General features: G+C 42.6%; 1 protein-coding gene across 2 annotated transcripts; it reads right to left on the reverse strand.

Annotated features, from left to right (window-relative positions):
• Positions 1-9875: 9875 nt before the first annotated feature.
• LOC132901091 (coiled-coil domain-containing protein 83-like) lies at positions 9876-11670 on the reverse strand. Of its 2 annotated transcripts, XR_009656835.1 has the most exons (2): positions 10083-11670; positions 9876-9892 (listed from the first exon to the last, which is right to left on the reverse strand). XR_009656835.1 is itself a non-coding variant. In XM_060943456.1 (1 exon), the coding sequence occupies exon 1, from the start codon at positions 11235-11237 to the stop codon at positions 10170-10172; it is 1068 nt and encodes a 355-aa protein (XP_060799439.1). In that variant the 5' UTR covers positions 11238-11670; the 3' UTR covers positions 9977-10169. The 2 variants fall into 2 exon arrangements, 1 of the variants encoding a protein (XP_060799439.1); XM_060943456.1 differs by lacking the exon at positions 9876-9892 and having other exon boundaries at positions 9977-11670.
• Between the last annotated feature and the right edge of the window lie 3854 nt (positions 11671-15524).

Raw genomic sequence — 15524 nt, forward strand, 5'->3', positions numbered from 1 at the left:
GGTGTGAATGTGAGTGTGAATGGTTGTCTGTGTCTATGTGTCAGCCCTGTGATGACCTGGCGACTTGTCCAGGGTGAACCCCGCCTTTCGCCCGTAGTCAGCTGGGATAGGATCCAGCTTGCCTGCGACCCTGTAGAAGGATAAAGCGGCTACAGATAATGAGATGAGATGTTAAATAATTCTCTGAAGTCTAATAAAGTTTGTTAGCAGCTCTGGTTTGGTCATATAATTTCACAAGTTTATATTTTAATTGTCAGTGTGTTCAGGAAAATCCTGGGACAGCTCGAGCTGATGAACCAATCGGATTGTAGTTTTGAACATCATTGAAAATATTTGATTTGATTTATTCATTATTAAAATGACATTGTATAAGAATGGTACAATAGCATAATAATAAATGGATAACATGATAAAGTGCAAGCATTTATTTCCATTGTTGCCCAAGAGGAGTTACATGATCAACATGGGAACAAAAGTTAGAGTATACAATAACAAGCGGGGTTAAAAATTATATAGTCAAAAAATAAAAATAAACAAGGTCATGGTGTGATTCAGTTTGACTGAATAAAGTGCTTCCTGTCATTATTTCTCTGAGTCATGTCTCTCGTCATTTCATATCTGATGTGTGTTTCATCTGATGATCCCATTTGGGAAAGATATCATTTATTCATGGAGTGGGAACACTGACAGAAGGAAAAAAAATGCAGGAGTTGCTTTTGCCATTCAGCTCTTCGCATTACCTTTTGTTCACATTGAGTATTGATTGATTGAAGTGTTTATTTCGAATATGAAAACCAAAATAATAAAAAGAAAAATAAAACAAAACATTTAAGCATAATACATAGAAATACATATTTGAAAAGGAGTGAGAAGTATAACTTATAAACTCCCACCCCTTCTCCTTAAATAATGAATAACAATAACAAGCTTCCTTGCTACCTGTCTAGATAAAATAAATAAAATGTATTTCTGACTTTGTATTTAGAAAAACCTAAATGTAATTTACATATATCACCCAAAACAGAGGCGCGGTAAGAGAGGTGGGCTACATGCTAGGCTAAAGGCTAGAGCTACAAGACCACCGCTACCTAATCTTCTGCTAGCTAACGTTCGCTCGCTCGAGAATAAGATGGATGAGCTGAGAACCAGGATAACATCTCAACGTGAGATCAGAGAGTGTTGTGCCCTGATTTTTACAGAAACCTGGACTACTGCAAGCCTGCCAGACCCGGCCATTGAACTACAGACCCACTCCATGCACCGCGGAGACCACACTGCTTCCGGTAAAAACAAAGGTGGCGGTGTGTGTGTTTATGTTAACAACAGATGGTGTACAGACGTACACGTGGTTGAAAAACACTGTTGTGCGGGCATTGAAGTGCTGATGGTGAAGTGCAGACCCTTTTATCTACCGAGGGAGTTCAGTGCTGTGTTTATGCTGGCTGTTTGCATCCCGCTGTGGGCCGACCGCACTACAGCGCTAGGACTACTACATGACATCATCAGCAAATACGAGACCACACACCCAGATGCCGTGTTCATCGTGGCTGGGGATTTTAATCATTGCAACCTCAGGACTGTGCTACCAAAGTACCATCAACACGTGAGCTTTCCGACAAGGGACAACAACATCCTGGACCATGTCTATAGAGATCTTGCAGTCACGTGACCGGAAAGTACACAACCGCCATCGTGTCAGTCAAAAACACCGCTGAATACTGCTGCACTCGTGTACAGAATGGATCAATTTCAACCGACGGACTACACGGCTCATTTTTCTAATGAACAGATAACTAGATATATGTCTAAAATAAACGATCTACAGATTTGTGACCCTTATGGCTTTCCGGACGGAGTTTTCACGACCAGATTTTGAACTGCCAGCGGAATACCCGGACGTGTATGATTACCTCATCAACTTTCCCTCGCTGTTCAGTGGTGAAGCACTGTGTGCTTATAAATCTCTGGACAGTTATCTCTACAGAAATTCAGGATTTGTCAGCGACTCAGATGTGGCATCTTGTAAACAAGAAAATGATCCTCACTGGATGGGTAAGTCACTTAAGTATTGAGTATAGCACTGACCAGCCGATTATAGAATAAGGTAATTCCAAATCGTCCGTGTTGTTTACATGGATCTGGCGTTGGAGAGGTAGAGGCTTGGCAGTGGAGATTTGAGTGGCTGTTTTCTGAGCTTAGTCAACAGGCCGGCTCTGCCTGTAGCCTCGCTTTTGCTTCGGCTCCCGGCGCTGCCTCCTTCGCTTTGCTTCCGATAACAATCCACGGAGACCCCGCTGGTCTCGCAATCTGGTCTCGTCCGGAATGTGTTTTTTTTTTCTCGTCCGGAATGTTGTGCATGCGATGGAAATCGCTACAAACCGTCATTTTCTGCTGGAAACCAATGTCCAGTAAGTCCATACGGTTGTAGTGGATATTGAAGTCTGGTACAGACGAACAACACGCAAAAATACACACAAAAAACATAAAAACCGTGCACAGGTAGGGAGAACTTGTAGCCACAGCCGTTGTAGTAGAATTGTATATAGTAGGGTTTTCCAGAAGAAAAGGTAGAAGTAAAAGCAGAAGTAGAACCAGAAGTAGAAGTAGAAGGCGGAATATGGCGTTTGACCTACAAGATGGCGTCTGTCACAATCTGGATCGGCTGTGACGTCACATGCAAGATCTCTATAGCAACGTGAGGAATGGCTACAAGGCTGTGCCCCGCCCCCACTTTGGACAGTCTGACCACATCTCTGTGTTCCTCTACCCAGCTTACGAGGCCCTTCTCAAACAAGCCCCCCCAGTGAGTAAAACTGTTAAAGTCTGGAATGAAGAGACTGATCTAGTGCTCCAGGACTGCTTCAGTTCTACAAATTGGGATGTGTTTAAGACTGCTGCTTTGAGAGAAGACTGTTCTGTGTATTTAGAGGAATATGCATCTGTGGTCACCAGCTACATCAGTACATGTATTAATGACATTGTCCCCACCAAGCGCTGCAAAATATATCCAAACCAAAAACCTTGGATTAACAGTGAAGTACGCTCCATGCTATATGCACGCTCCACCGCTTTTGCCTCTGGCGACACAGATGGATATAAAAAGGCCAGATATGACCTACGCAGATCCATCAGGGAAGCCAAGAGGCAGTACAGACTGAAGCTGGAAGGTTATTACAACACCTCAGACTCCAGATGCATGTGGCAGGGCCTGCAACATATCACCAATTTCCAGTAGAAGAACAGCAGGGTCACAGCCAACCACAACACATCACCAGATGAGCTGAACGAGTTCTATGCTCGCTTCGACACCCTCAACACCAACCAATGCAGAGGGATTCTACCAACTGAGGCAGCACAGAGCTCTTCCCCTATTGTGACCATAACCGAGGTGAGCAAGGTCTTCAGGAGGACTAACCCCCAAAAGGCAGCCGGCCCTAACAACATCCCCGGCCGTGCTTTGAGGGCCTGCTCCACACAGTTAGCAGAGGTCTTCACAGACATTTTCAACCTGTCCCTCTCCATGTCTTCTGTGCCCACATGCTTCAAGACAACAACCATAGTGCCCCTCCCAAAGAAAAACAATATAACATGCCTGAATGACTATCGCCCAATTGCACTCACTTCAGTTGTAATGAAGTGTTTTGAGAGGATAGTCATGTCACACATCAAAAAGGACATCCCAGACACAATAGACCCCCTTCAATTCGCATATCGTCAGAACCGTTCAACTGACGATGCCGTCAATGCAGCCATCCACACAGCCCTGTCACACCTGGAACACCTATGTTCGAATGCTGTTTGTGGACTACAGTTCAGCCTTCAACACCGTCATCCCCAGCAGACTGACAGAGAAGCTCTCCACCCTTGGACTGCCATCCTCCCTCTGCTGCTGGGTCCTGGACTTTCTCACAAACAGACCCCAGGCTGTCAGAGTTGGGAACAGAACATCCAGCACCAAGACAGTGAGCACAGGGACCCCCCAAGGCTGTGTGCTCAGTCCACTCCTGTACACCCTCTTCACCTACAACTGCACCCCCCACCCAGAGCAACACTGCCATCATCAAGTTTGCTGACAACACCACTGTCATTGGGCTGATCACCGGAGGAGATGAGTGCGCCTACAGGGAGGAGGTGGCTCAGCTGGTCTCTTGATGCCAGGAAAATAACCTCTCCTTGAATGCTGAGAAGACCAAGGAGATGATTATTGACCCGAGGAAGAGGAAGAGAGACCAGCACGCCTCGCTGCACATCGACGGGACACAGGTGGAGAGGGTGAAAACATTTAAATTCCTAGGAACTCACATCAGTGAGGATCTCACCTGGACACACAACACACAGCAGACCATCAAGAAGGCTCAACAGAGACTCTTCTTCCTGAGGAAGCTGAGGAAATTTGGACTGTCCACCAAACTCCTCAGCAACTTCTACAGATGCACAGTGGAGAGCGTCCTGACAAATTCCATCACTGTGTGGTACGGGAACTGCACAACTCAGGACAGAAAGGCTCTCCAGCGTGTCATTAAAATGGCACAGTTCATCTGTGGATCTGCCCTCCCCCCACTACAGGACATTTACAACACCCGGGTCACAAAAAGGGCACAGAGCATCATCAGGGACCAAACACACCCACAACACAGACTATTCACGCTCCTACCATCTGGCAGACGCTACAGGAGTGTGAAAGCAAGGACTACTAGACTGACAAGCAGTTTTTACCCCCAGGCCATCAGGCTTTTGAACCACGGATTATAATCACCATCTACCTCTATATTTCCATCAGGCTTTGAGCCACGGATTATATTAGCAATTTTGCACAAGACATTGCACAGTATATCTACCTCTATGTTTGCACATTGTTTGTTTGCTCCCCCTTTTTTTTAAATGTTATCTTCATTTTTCACTCTACCCTTATATTTTGCATTCCATATGCACTTTATATTTTATATTTCATATTTTATATATATATATATTTCTTTTTATATTGGTAAGCGTAGTTTGGTCGGGCAGTTGCAAAATAAGAATTTCATTACCCAATAATAAACCGCTGTGTCTGTTATTGTGTATATGACAAATAAAAAAATCTTGAATCTTGAATATATCCATACCCATATATACATACATACATATACACATATACATCCCTATATACACACACCTCCTCATACATACACCCATATAAAATATATCTATTATCAGCATACACCTTCACATACAGTCTGCACGCGCAACACACGCACACAGACACGAAAAGTAACAAAAGTGTTCTAATAACACTTAGTGCCACCCATCACCTCCCTCATCCCTGTACCTCATGAAAATAGTCAGACTCTCCAGGATTTCGCGATGTTGCGATTTGCAATGTCAACGCAAATCAACCAATCCCCGCGAATTCAGGGCGGTGTTGCAATTATATCCAATCACCGCAACTTTCCCGCAAATTTGACCAATCGTTGGCATCGTCTTGAGGTGACGTTGACAAACTACCTTCCGCCTTACTTCCGTGTATAATAGTTTTTTTTTCTTATATGAAGGCCGAAGCATTTCCTTTTGAATTTGGAGTCAGTGTTTATGCAGGCTTAAATTCTGTTACTGAAAGTGTGTTGTGTTTACAGTGAAGGACTGTGCGCACTTTACATTATTTTTTACTTAATACAAGAAATTAATGGATGCCAACTTTTTTGCCAAAATGGTATTTTATTTTCCATTGTTTAGGCAGCTTCAGCATCATACTGTGAGATTCTGTTCAAATTGGGTTTTTTTTCTTCTATGAAGCCTGAGCCATTTATTTTATTAGTTTATCTCATCTCATCTCATTATCTGTAGCCGCTTTATCCTGTTCTACAGGGTCGCAGGCGAGCTGGATCCTATCCCAGCTGACTACGGGTGAAAGGCGGGGTTCACCCTGGACAAGTCGCCAGGTCATCACAGGGCTGACACATAGACACAGACAACCATTCACACTCACATTCACACCTACGCTCAATTTAGAGTCACCAGTTAACCTAACCTGCATGTCTTTGGACTGTGGGGGAAACCGGAGCACCCGGAGGAAACCCACGCGGACACGGGGAGAACATGCAAACTCCGCACAGAAAGGCCCTCGCCGGCCCCAGGGCTCGAACCCGGACCTTCTTGCTGTGAGGCGACAGCGCTAACCACTATACCACCGTGCCGCCTTTATTAGTTTATAATTATTGTTTAATTTAGTCTTCAGGAGAGACTGCCTGCACACAGTACTAGTATTAATAGTGTTTTTTTCTTACATGAAAGCTGAGGCATTTATATTATATTTTCAGGTAACTTCATGTTGTGCTGTGAGGTTCTCTGCACTTTAACTTTTGAACCAACAGGTGCATTTGGATAAGTAAAGCCTATTTTTCTGCATTTTTGTAGTCCTGGTAATCTTTTATATTGGTAAAGTTGTTTATAGGACCATTTCTCAGTGTCTTTGTTTTTTTAATCAATAGTTTTTCAGTAATAACTTAATTAACATATCACTCAATTTTAATCACAAAAAGAGAAAATTGCAACAATTTCTCGCAACTTTCACTTCCTCCCGCAATGTAATCGCAACAAAAACCTAAACAACACCACAACTTTCATCGCAATTTTTTGGAAAACCCCGCAACATCAGATATTTTAGCCCGCAACAATCACAAAAAAGGCCCGCGGAATCCTGGGGGACTGGAAAATGTCTTTGAACCTCATTTTAAACTGTTTCATGCCTGGACACTGCTTCAACTCCATGGTGAATACCAGGCCCGTTTCAAGCTATTTGGGGGCCCTAGGCAAAGGGGGATCTGGGGCCCATAATTATCCCCCCCTCAATGAAAGGCCTTATGGCCGCCTACCCACTGAAGACTTAATAAATAAACATCACACATATTGTAATCATTCTTACGATTTTTACTTAATAAATGAACTCTTTACATTATTATAAATAATTATCAAACCCAATTAAACACAAGAATAGACAAACTATACACACACACACACACACACACACATATATATATATATATATATATATATATATATATATATATATATATATATATATATATAAATCAAATATGAAAATAAGACAAAGTAATATAAAATGTGCAAATAACACAACACTAAATATTTACAGTATATACACAAGTAGAAATAACTTCAAATGGTGATTAAATCATTACAAACATGAATAAGAATCTTAATAAGAACCAGCACACAGAAAAGTGCAAAAGGTATAGAAAAACACATAAAAATTTAAGAATACACAACTAGAATCATGGGCAAAATGTCTAAAACTGCTGCTTGCGGGCTTTGGCTTCAGCAAAGGCAGCCATAATACCCTCCATGTCCAAAGACCTGCGGACATCACATTCAATTGACATCAGTGCCAGTCCGGAGAGCCTCTCTCGGCCCATGACGGACCTCATATAGTTCTTAATAAGCTTCAGAGCTGAAAAGCTCCTCTCACTTGAGGCAACTGACACAGGAAGTGTAAGAAGTAAACGTAGTGCAATGCTTAAATTGCTGTACATTTCTAGTAGCTTCTCACTGTATATGTAGTCAAGCATGTCAAATGGGCAGGTGGATGCCTTATCTGGGAAAGTGTGGACAGCAGAATTAATCTCCAGTGCTAAGTCCTCTGCGTCAATATCCGACCAAGGTCACAAACGTAGCCTATTTATGTAAAAAAGAGCTTTCTTGTGAGCCATCCCCTGTCCTACTCCATTCATGCTCACGACACACTAGCTACTTCTGATGAAAGCCATGCAGCTCGCTGAAACTAACTCTGACTATGAAATTTTGATAAACACAATAAGTTAATCTGGGAGAAGTTGACAGTCTTTCACCTATTTGTGTGGCACATATTAGAACTTTTAGCCAGTCCTTGCAAGTTTGTAAGCCTGTTGTGCATGACAACGTTTACATCACTGTTATAAACACTGTCTACAAGATAACTACTATTAACGTAAGCTAGCTACCAAATTTGCTTGTCGACCCGCTTGGTATTAATGCGTGTGTACATTCTCACTTACCAGTGTCTTGTTTTTTTCTGTCTTCCTCTTCCCTTTTCTTCTTTCTCTTCTGGCTCCCTGAGGGGTAATTTCGCTTCATATTTGATTTTGTTTTGTTTTTTGCCGCGGAGCTCTGCAACCACTTGACTGGATGGAGATGGGCATTGAGGGGTTGACAACAGACTGTCATTGCACTTTTCGGCCAAAGCATGTAGGGAGGCGCTGTTGTGCATTAGGGGGCCCCCCTTGGAACTAGGGTATTTCAACAAGTGTCATTAGGCGCTGCGCTGCCGCGCTCAAAAAGTTGTCATTGCTATTGAACACATAACCAGTCGTTTGGCAGTGGGGGCCCTTCGAGGGCTGGGGCCCTCGGCAATTGCCAAGTCTGCCTACCTTGTTGCAACGGGTCTGGTGAATACAAAATGTCTATCATGTATAAATATAAAAATATAGAATAAATGTTCTCTTTTGATGAGCACATGGCTCAGCTGGTGGAATTAATCTCAGGATTACTCCTGCATCAGTGTTACCCAGAAGGATGGAAGAGAACAGGTGTGCTAAAAAGGTGCTTCATCCTGCTGCCACTCTTCAGCTCAATAAACTGCTCTTGCATTTGCAGTGACAAATCGTTTGCGGTGCAAACAAATGGGTCCCGAACCCATGAAAATGACCAGTAGTCCTCCTTGAAATAAGAAACTAACTGCTGCTTAAACCCAGACAGGTGTTTCATGCTGTCATTGGCGAGCACCTCCCCACAAACGGCACATTGTGGACGTGGTTCCAGTGTGCCAGTAACAGAAAAAACGTATTGTAAATAACTTTCTTCGTATTTGCGAGTTTTGGTTTTCTGGGAACTGGTGCATCAGTGGGACCAGCTTTTTTCACCAATTAGAAATTTGTCCATAGTTTTTTAACCCAACAAAAGATTGTTATGCTGTAAGTGTGAACGTAGCAAAGGGACTTGCTCAGCTAAGAATGCTAGCACCTTACCACCACGCACCAGACTGAGCACCACTAAAATGAGCAATCCACAAACCATGCTTAATGTAATTAAGTTAAAATATAATTAACTGTGATACGGTGTTGGACCTTACAATTTTTAATCGAAGAAAAAAAGGTGGAGGAAAGAGAAAAAAATAGGAGAAAGATTAAAGAAAGGAGAAAGAGTAGGTTGACAAGTAGGAAAGAGAGATGTAAGATCGGATTTAAATGGAGTTTTAAAGCGAGAAAAGAGGGCTGAAAGAGTCTTTAAAAAGACAGTTTAAATTATTACTGCAGTAGCAGTGCTGGAAGGCTCGATATGAAGGATATATAGCCTTTAAAAAGGCTGCTGGTAAAAGGTCATTGAAAATCTAATAGAAGGCGATATGAAAGCTGCAATGCTACGAGCTCGACTCGATTGCACAGTGGGGTGTTTCCGATGTCTGTGATCTCTTATGTACTTGAGGTGTGTCTATAAAAGTTCCTTGCTGAGATTTCAAACAATAACTCTCCATTTTCATTGGCTGGACTGAAGATGAAGACATTCGTTATTTGTTGGTGCAACTGTAAACCAGCCCCTTGCACTGAGTGGTCTGTGACCACACGCCCCACTCGCTGAGTGCCCACGCCCCCCCGGGGGGGCATGCCCCCAGTTTGAGAACCACTGCTTTAAATGATTGTGTGTGAAATTTACTGCGCATTACATCATGCACGTTTATGTTTTTTCTCATGTACATGTTCGCTGTATGATCAGTGAGCGCTGTATATTGTCACTCAAACTGAAAGGAGGGTCGTCCTGTACAGCGACACGGTGTGGGTCACACCCTGTACATCACCACTGTAAACCCCCTGTGAGGTGACCTCAGGAACATGGCTGCTCCACCATCAGACACTCGCTGCTCCTGGGGGTATGGCGTCGATGTACTTGTTTAAGTTTGGAGTGTAGTAATGCGTGTCAGTGTGAAAATCAATAAAATATCAACAAGAACAAGATTTGGATTTAATAAAAGAAACACAAACACAGTTCACACTTCAGGGTGTTGATCAGTGTGAAAGAGGAAAAGTCCAGTTAGTTTTACACTGCTCCTTTACCTCAGGTGCGAGCACTCGTTCTCAGCGGGTTTGTCCAAGCACTAGCTGCTGTTCCTCTCCTGCTTGGCCTCCTCCTGGTTCTGATGCTCACTCGGAATCCAAACAGGCCTCCAGCTGTGCCATCTCCTGTGGTTCCTTGCTGAGTGTCGGAGAAGCCTGGAGCTGGAACACGTTCTGCAGGAATGCACTGCTCATGTCTTCCATGTCCAGCTGCTTCTTCATTAACTGCTGTAAGCTGCTGCAAATCATTTTTGTCGTGAGAACTCCATCGTGTTTCTGGATCGTACCTCGGTCTGTTACCATGTCCAAATCCCCAGGATCACATGGCAGAGGATGAAGGGGCATGTCCTGGGCATCCCCAGGCTCTTCCTCCGGTGTCAGGGACGTGTCGTGAGAGAGTCGTACATCACCGAGTTGGTGCTCATACAGCTGCTTGGTGAGCTCCATGTTTTCCTTTTTCAAGTTCCTTCCATCTGCATCCAGGATTGAGACCTCCTCATGATAGATAGCAAACTGTTTCTTCAGCCTGTCGTTTTTTAAAATCTTCTGAACACTGTTTTTGTCAGCTTGTTTTAAAGCCCTCTCAAAAACAAGCAGCTCCTCCCTTTCCATCAGCTCCGAGTCTGACTTCTCAGTCTTACAGATGGATGCTCTCTGAACACACTCGATATTTTCAGCCATCGCCTGATTGTTTTTCTGCATCGAGTCGAGTTCTCCCTGGAGGCTTTGGATCTTCTGTTGATCCTCAACACTCCCCACGTTCTCATAGCGCTGCCAGGTTTCTTCCTCCCTCTCCATCTCCCCAAGCCGGGTTTTTACACTCGTCATTTTCTTGTCCATCTCTACCAGCTCTTCCTTCTGGATTTGCTCGAGCTCAACAATCTGTCGTACAGCCTTTTCTATTTGTCCTTCGTCTTCCAGTTCTTTCTGCCTGAGCTCCTTCTCCTGCACCTTTCCCTTCTTGTGCAGCGCAGCGAAGTGTCTCCGTTGCTCCGCTCGCAGCTTATCTCGCACTTTCTCAAGCTCTTGGGTGTTGAGTCCAAGCTTCTTTGCTTCATCATCAAAAGTTTTAAACTCTTCTCTTCGAAGGCCATTGTGGAATTCAAAGGAGCGCTCTGCTGCTGAAGCTGTCGGCTGCTTGCTCTTCTTGCTCATCTTCAGCGTCCAGCTGCTGCTCACTGATTCACCGGCACCGGGGCGTGAAGGTTCGACTCGGACGCGTCACGCCCACTGTTACGTCACCACGTCCTCACGCGCACCGTTATGACGTCACCCTTCCAGTGCGCTCTCTTTCTGCGCACGCGCGGAGCGAGATGGCGTGTGGGGAGTGTCCGGCTCTGAGCCTCGCTTTCTGTTTCTCCTGATTTCCAGCTTTTCTTTTCTCGTATCGGTGCAGAGCGACAGCGGACACAGTGACGGGGACACCGCGGGGACGGACAGGGCCGGTGGACGGGGACACCGCGGGGGCGAGCTAATGCTAATGCTAATGCAGCCGCTCGGAGCCGCAGTAATCCTCCAGCCAGCCGTGCTGTTTGAGCTGAAGCTGTAACTTGTAATTCTCCGACTATAAACTGTAAAATAACACAAAACCGCCTTCTCCGTGCAGTTATTATTTTTTAAAATGATGTTAAATAATTCTCTGAAGTCTAATAAAGTTTGTTAGCAGCTCTGGTTTGGTCATATAATTTCACAAGTTTATATTTTAATTGTCAGTGTGTTCAGGCAAATCCTGGGACAGCTCGAGCTGATGAACCAATCGGATTGTAGTTACATGAACCGCCAGTATTTTGGGGTCCTGCGGTCACGGTGACCTCGAGGGGTTTTATCAAAATAAAAGCTCTGAGCTGGAGCACTGCTTCAGAAAGACTCCTCCCACAAACACGCTGATTGGATCACTACCTGCCTTGTTTGCATACACTGTGCTGACATTGGCTGACATATTTGCATACGCAAAGGATGGGGTTTTGGCCACGCCCACTTGTAAACCCCAGTGCTGAAAGCTTCCCCGCTGTGTTGAGTGATGGTGATGAGTGTTGAGTGATGAGGAGTGATGGTGTTGAGTGTGATGAGTGTTGAGTGATGGTGATGAGGAGTGATGGTGTTGAGTGTGATGAGTGTTGAGTGATGGTGATGAGTGTTGAGTGATGAGGAGTGATGGTGTTGAGTGTGATGAGTGTTGAGTGATGGTGATGAGGAGTGATGGTGTTGAGTGTGATGAGTGTTGAGTGATGGTGATGAGGAGTGATGGTGTTGAGTGTGATGAGTGATGGTGATAAGGAGTGATGGTGTTGAGTGTGATGAGTGATGGTGATAAGGAGTGATGGTGTTGAGTGTGATGAGTGTTGAGTGATGGTGATGAGGAGTGATGGTGTTGAGTGTGATGAGTGATGGTGATAAGGAGTGATGGTGTTGAGTGTGATGAGTGTTGAGTGATGGTGATTAGGAGTGATGGTGACGAGTGTTGAGTGCTTGCTCAGGCTCACTACTACTCTTAAGTTTACTTACTCTGCCTTATTCCGACACGTTTTTTGGATCCACTACTCCTCCTAGGGCGATTTTTGATTGATTGATTGATTGATTGATTGATTGATTGATTCAGAAAAGTAAAGAAGATATAAAAACAAACAAAAGTAAAATAAAAAATGCAATCATCAAAACATCATCATAAACAAACAGAATAGCGTAGCCACAAGGCAGTAACATAATAATGTTCGGAAAGGATTAGGAAGAAGTAAATAACTTATCAAATCCTAACCCTCTATACCACCGTTAATCAAACATCACTTTCCACCATAATAAACTATATATACAAAAGAAAACAAATCAACAACAACAAAAAAACCATACCAAGACATACCAACGTGGTATAATATCGCCCAAATCAAATCATACACTGGTGCTTGAAAGTTGGTGAACCCTTTAGAATTTTCTATATTTCTGCATAAATATGACCCAAAACATCATCAGATTTTCACACAAGTCCTAAAAGTAGATAAAGAGAACACAGTTAAACAAATGAGACAAAAATATTATACTTGGTCATTTATTTATTGAGGAAAATGATCCAATATTATAGATCTGTGAGTGTCAAAAGTATGTGAACCTCTAGGATTAGCAGTTAATTTGAAGGTGAAATTAGAGTCAGGTGTTTTCAATCAATGGGACGACAATCAGGTGTGAGTGGGCACCCTGTTTTAAGAACAGGGATCTATCAAAGTCTGATCTTCACAACACATGTTTGTGGAAGTGTATCATGGCATGAACAAAGGAGATTTCTGAGGACTTCAGAAAAAGCGTTGTTGATGCTCATCAGGCTGGAAAAGGTTACAAAACCATCTCTAAAGAGTTTGGACTCCACCAATCCACAGTCAGACAGATTGTGTACAAATGGAGGAAATTCAAGACCATTGTTACCCTCCCCAGGAGTGGTCGACCAACAACAATCACTCCAAGAGCAAAGCGTGTAACAGTCGGCAAGGTCACAAAGGACCCCAGGGTAACTTCTAAGCAACTGAAGGCCTCTCTCACATTGGCTAATATTAATGTTCATGAGTCCACCATCAGGAGAACACTGAACAACAATGGTGTACATGGCAGGGTTGCAAGGAGAAAGCCACTGCTCTCCAAAAAGAACATTGCTGCTTGTCTGCAGTTTGCTAAAGATCACATGGACAAGCCAGAAGGCTATTGGAAAAATGTTTTGTGGATGGATGAGACCAAAATATAACTTTTTGGTTTAAATGAGAAGCGTTATGTTTGGAGAAAGGAAAACACTGCATTCCAGCATAAGAACCTTATCCCATTTGTGAAACATGGTGGTGGTAGTATCATGGTTTGGGCCTGTTTTGCTACATATGGGCCAGGACGGCTTGCCATCATTGATGGAACAATGAATTCTGAATTATACCAGCAAATTCTAAAGGAAAATGTCAGGACATCTGTCCATGAACTGAATCTCAAGAGAAGGTGGGTCATGCAGCAAGACAACGACCCTAAGCACACAAGTCGTTCTACCAAAGAATGGTTAAAGAAGAATAAAGTTAATGTTTTGGAATGGCCAAGTCAAAGTCCTGACCTTAATCCAATGGAAATGTTGTGAAAGGACCTGAAGCGAGCAGTTCATGTGAGGAAACCCACCAACATCCCAGAGTTGAAGCTGTTCTGTACGGAGGAACGGGCTAAAATTCCTCCAAGCCGGTGTGCAGGACTGATCAACAGTTACCGCAAACGTTTAGTTGCAGTTATTGCTGCACAAGGGGGTCACACCAGATACTGAAAGCAAAGGTTCACATACCTTTGCCACTCACAGATATGTAATATTGGATCATTTTCCTCAATAAATAAATGACCAAATATAATATTTTTGTCTCATTTGTTTAACTGGGTTCTCTTTATCTACTTTTAGGACTTGTGTGAAAATCTGATGATGTTTTAGGTCATATTTATGCAGAAATATAGAAAATTCTAAAGGGTTCACAAACTTTCAAGCACCACTGTATATACAAATACTTATGCTATGCATATATACACACATACAATACATATATACAGTACATACATATACACATACCTATAACTATACACATCCATATGTACACAGACACCCATATCATAATTATGCATATTATGCTTATATATTATATACAATTATGCATTCTATATATATATATATATATATATATATATATATATATATATATATACACACACACAAATACTCACTTCCTATATAATATATCCAAATGTACCCATACCCACATATATACACTTATATTATCAATAGCATGTTATTGTAATTCCTCCTCCCTATACCTCATAAAGATCTGTTCCTTATACCTTTTTTTGAACTGGTTTATAGCTGTACATTTCATGAGCTCCACATTCAAACTGTTCCATAGCTTTACTCCACAAATAGAGATACTGAACATTTTTAACGTTGTCCTAGCACTGCGAATTTTAAATTTCAATTTCCCCCTAAAATTATAGCCCCCCTCTCTATCCGAGAACATTGTTTGGATATTCCTTGGTACTTTATAATTCCTTACTTTGTACATTACTAAGGCAGTTTTATATTCTATAATATCCCTGAATTTTAAACATTTTGAATTTAAGAATAGTGAATTAGTATGATCTCGGTAACCAGCACTATGAATTATTCTTATAGCTCTTTTTTGAAGTATAGTTATTGCATGAAGTGAACATTTATACGTATTTCCCCACACCACTGAGCAGTAATTTAAGTACGGTAAAACCAGGGAACAGTAAAGAATGCGGAGTGAATTATAGTCCAGGACGTGCTTAGCTTTACTCAACACAGATATGCTTCTTTATAGTTTCATTAGTATGTATTTTATATGTGATTTCCAATTCATTCTCTCATCTATTATTACCCCAAGAAATTTATTATTAGAAACTCTTTCAATATCAACACCATCTACCTGT

Source organism: Neoarius graeffei, chromosome 17 (genome assembly GCF_027579695.1).
Source record: "Neoarius graeffei isolate fNeoGra1 chromosome 17, fNeoGra1.pri, whole genome shotgun sequence".
Lineage (NCBI taxonomy): Eukaryota > Metazoa > Chordata > Actinopteri > Siluriformes > Ariidae > Neoarius > Neoarius graeffei.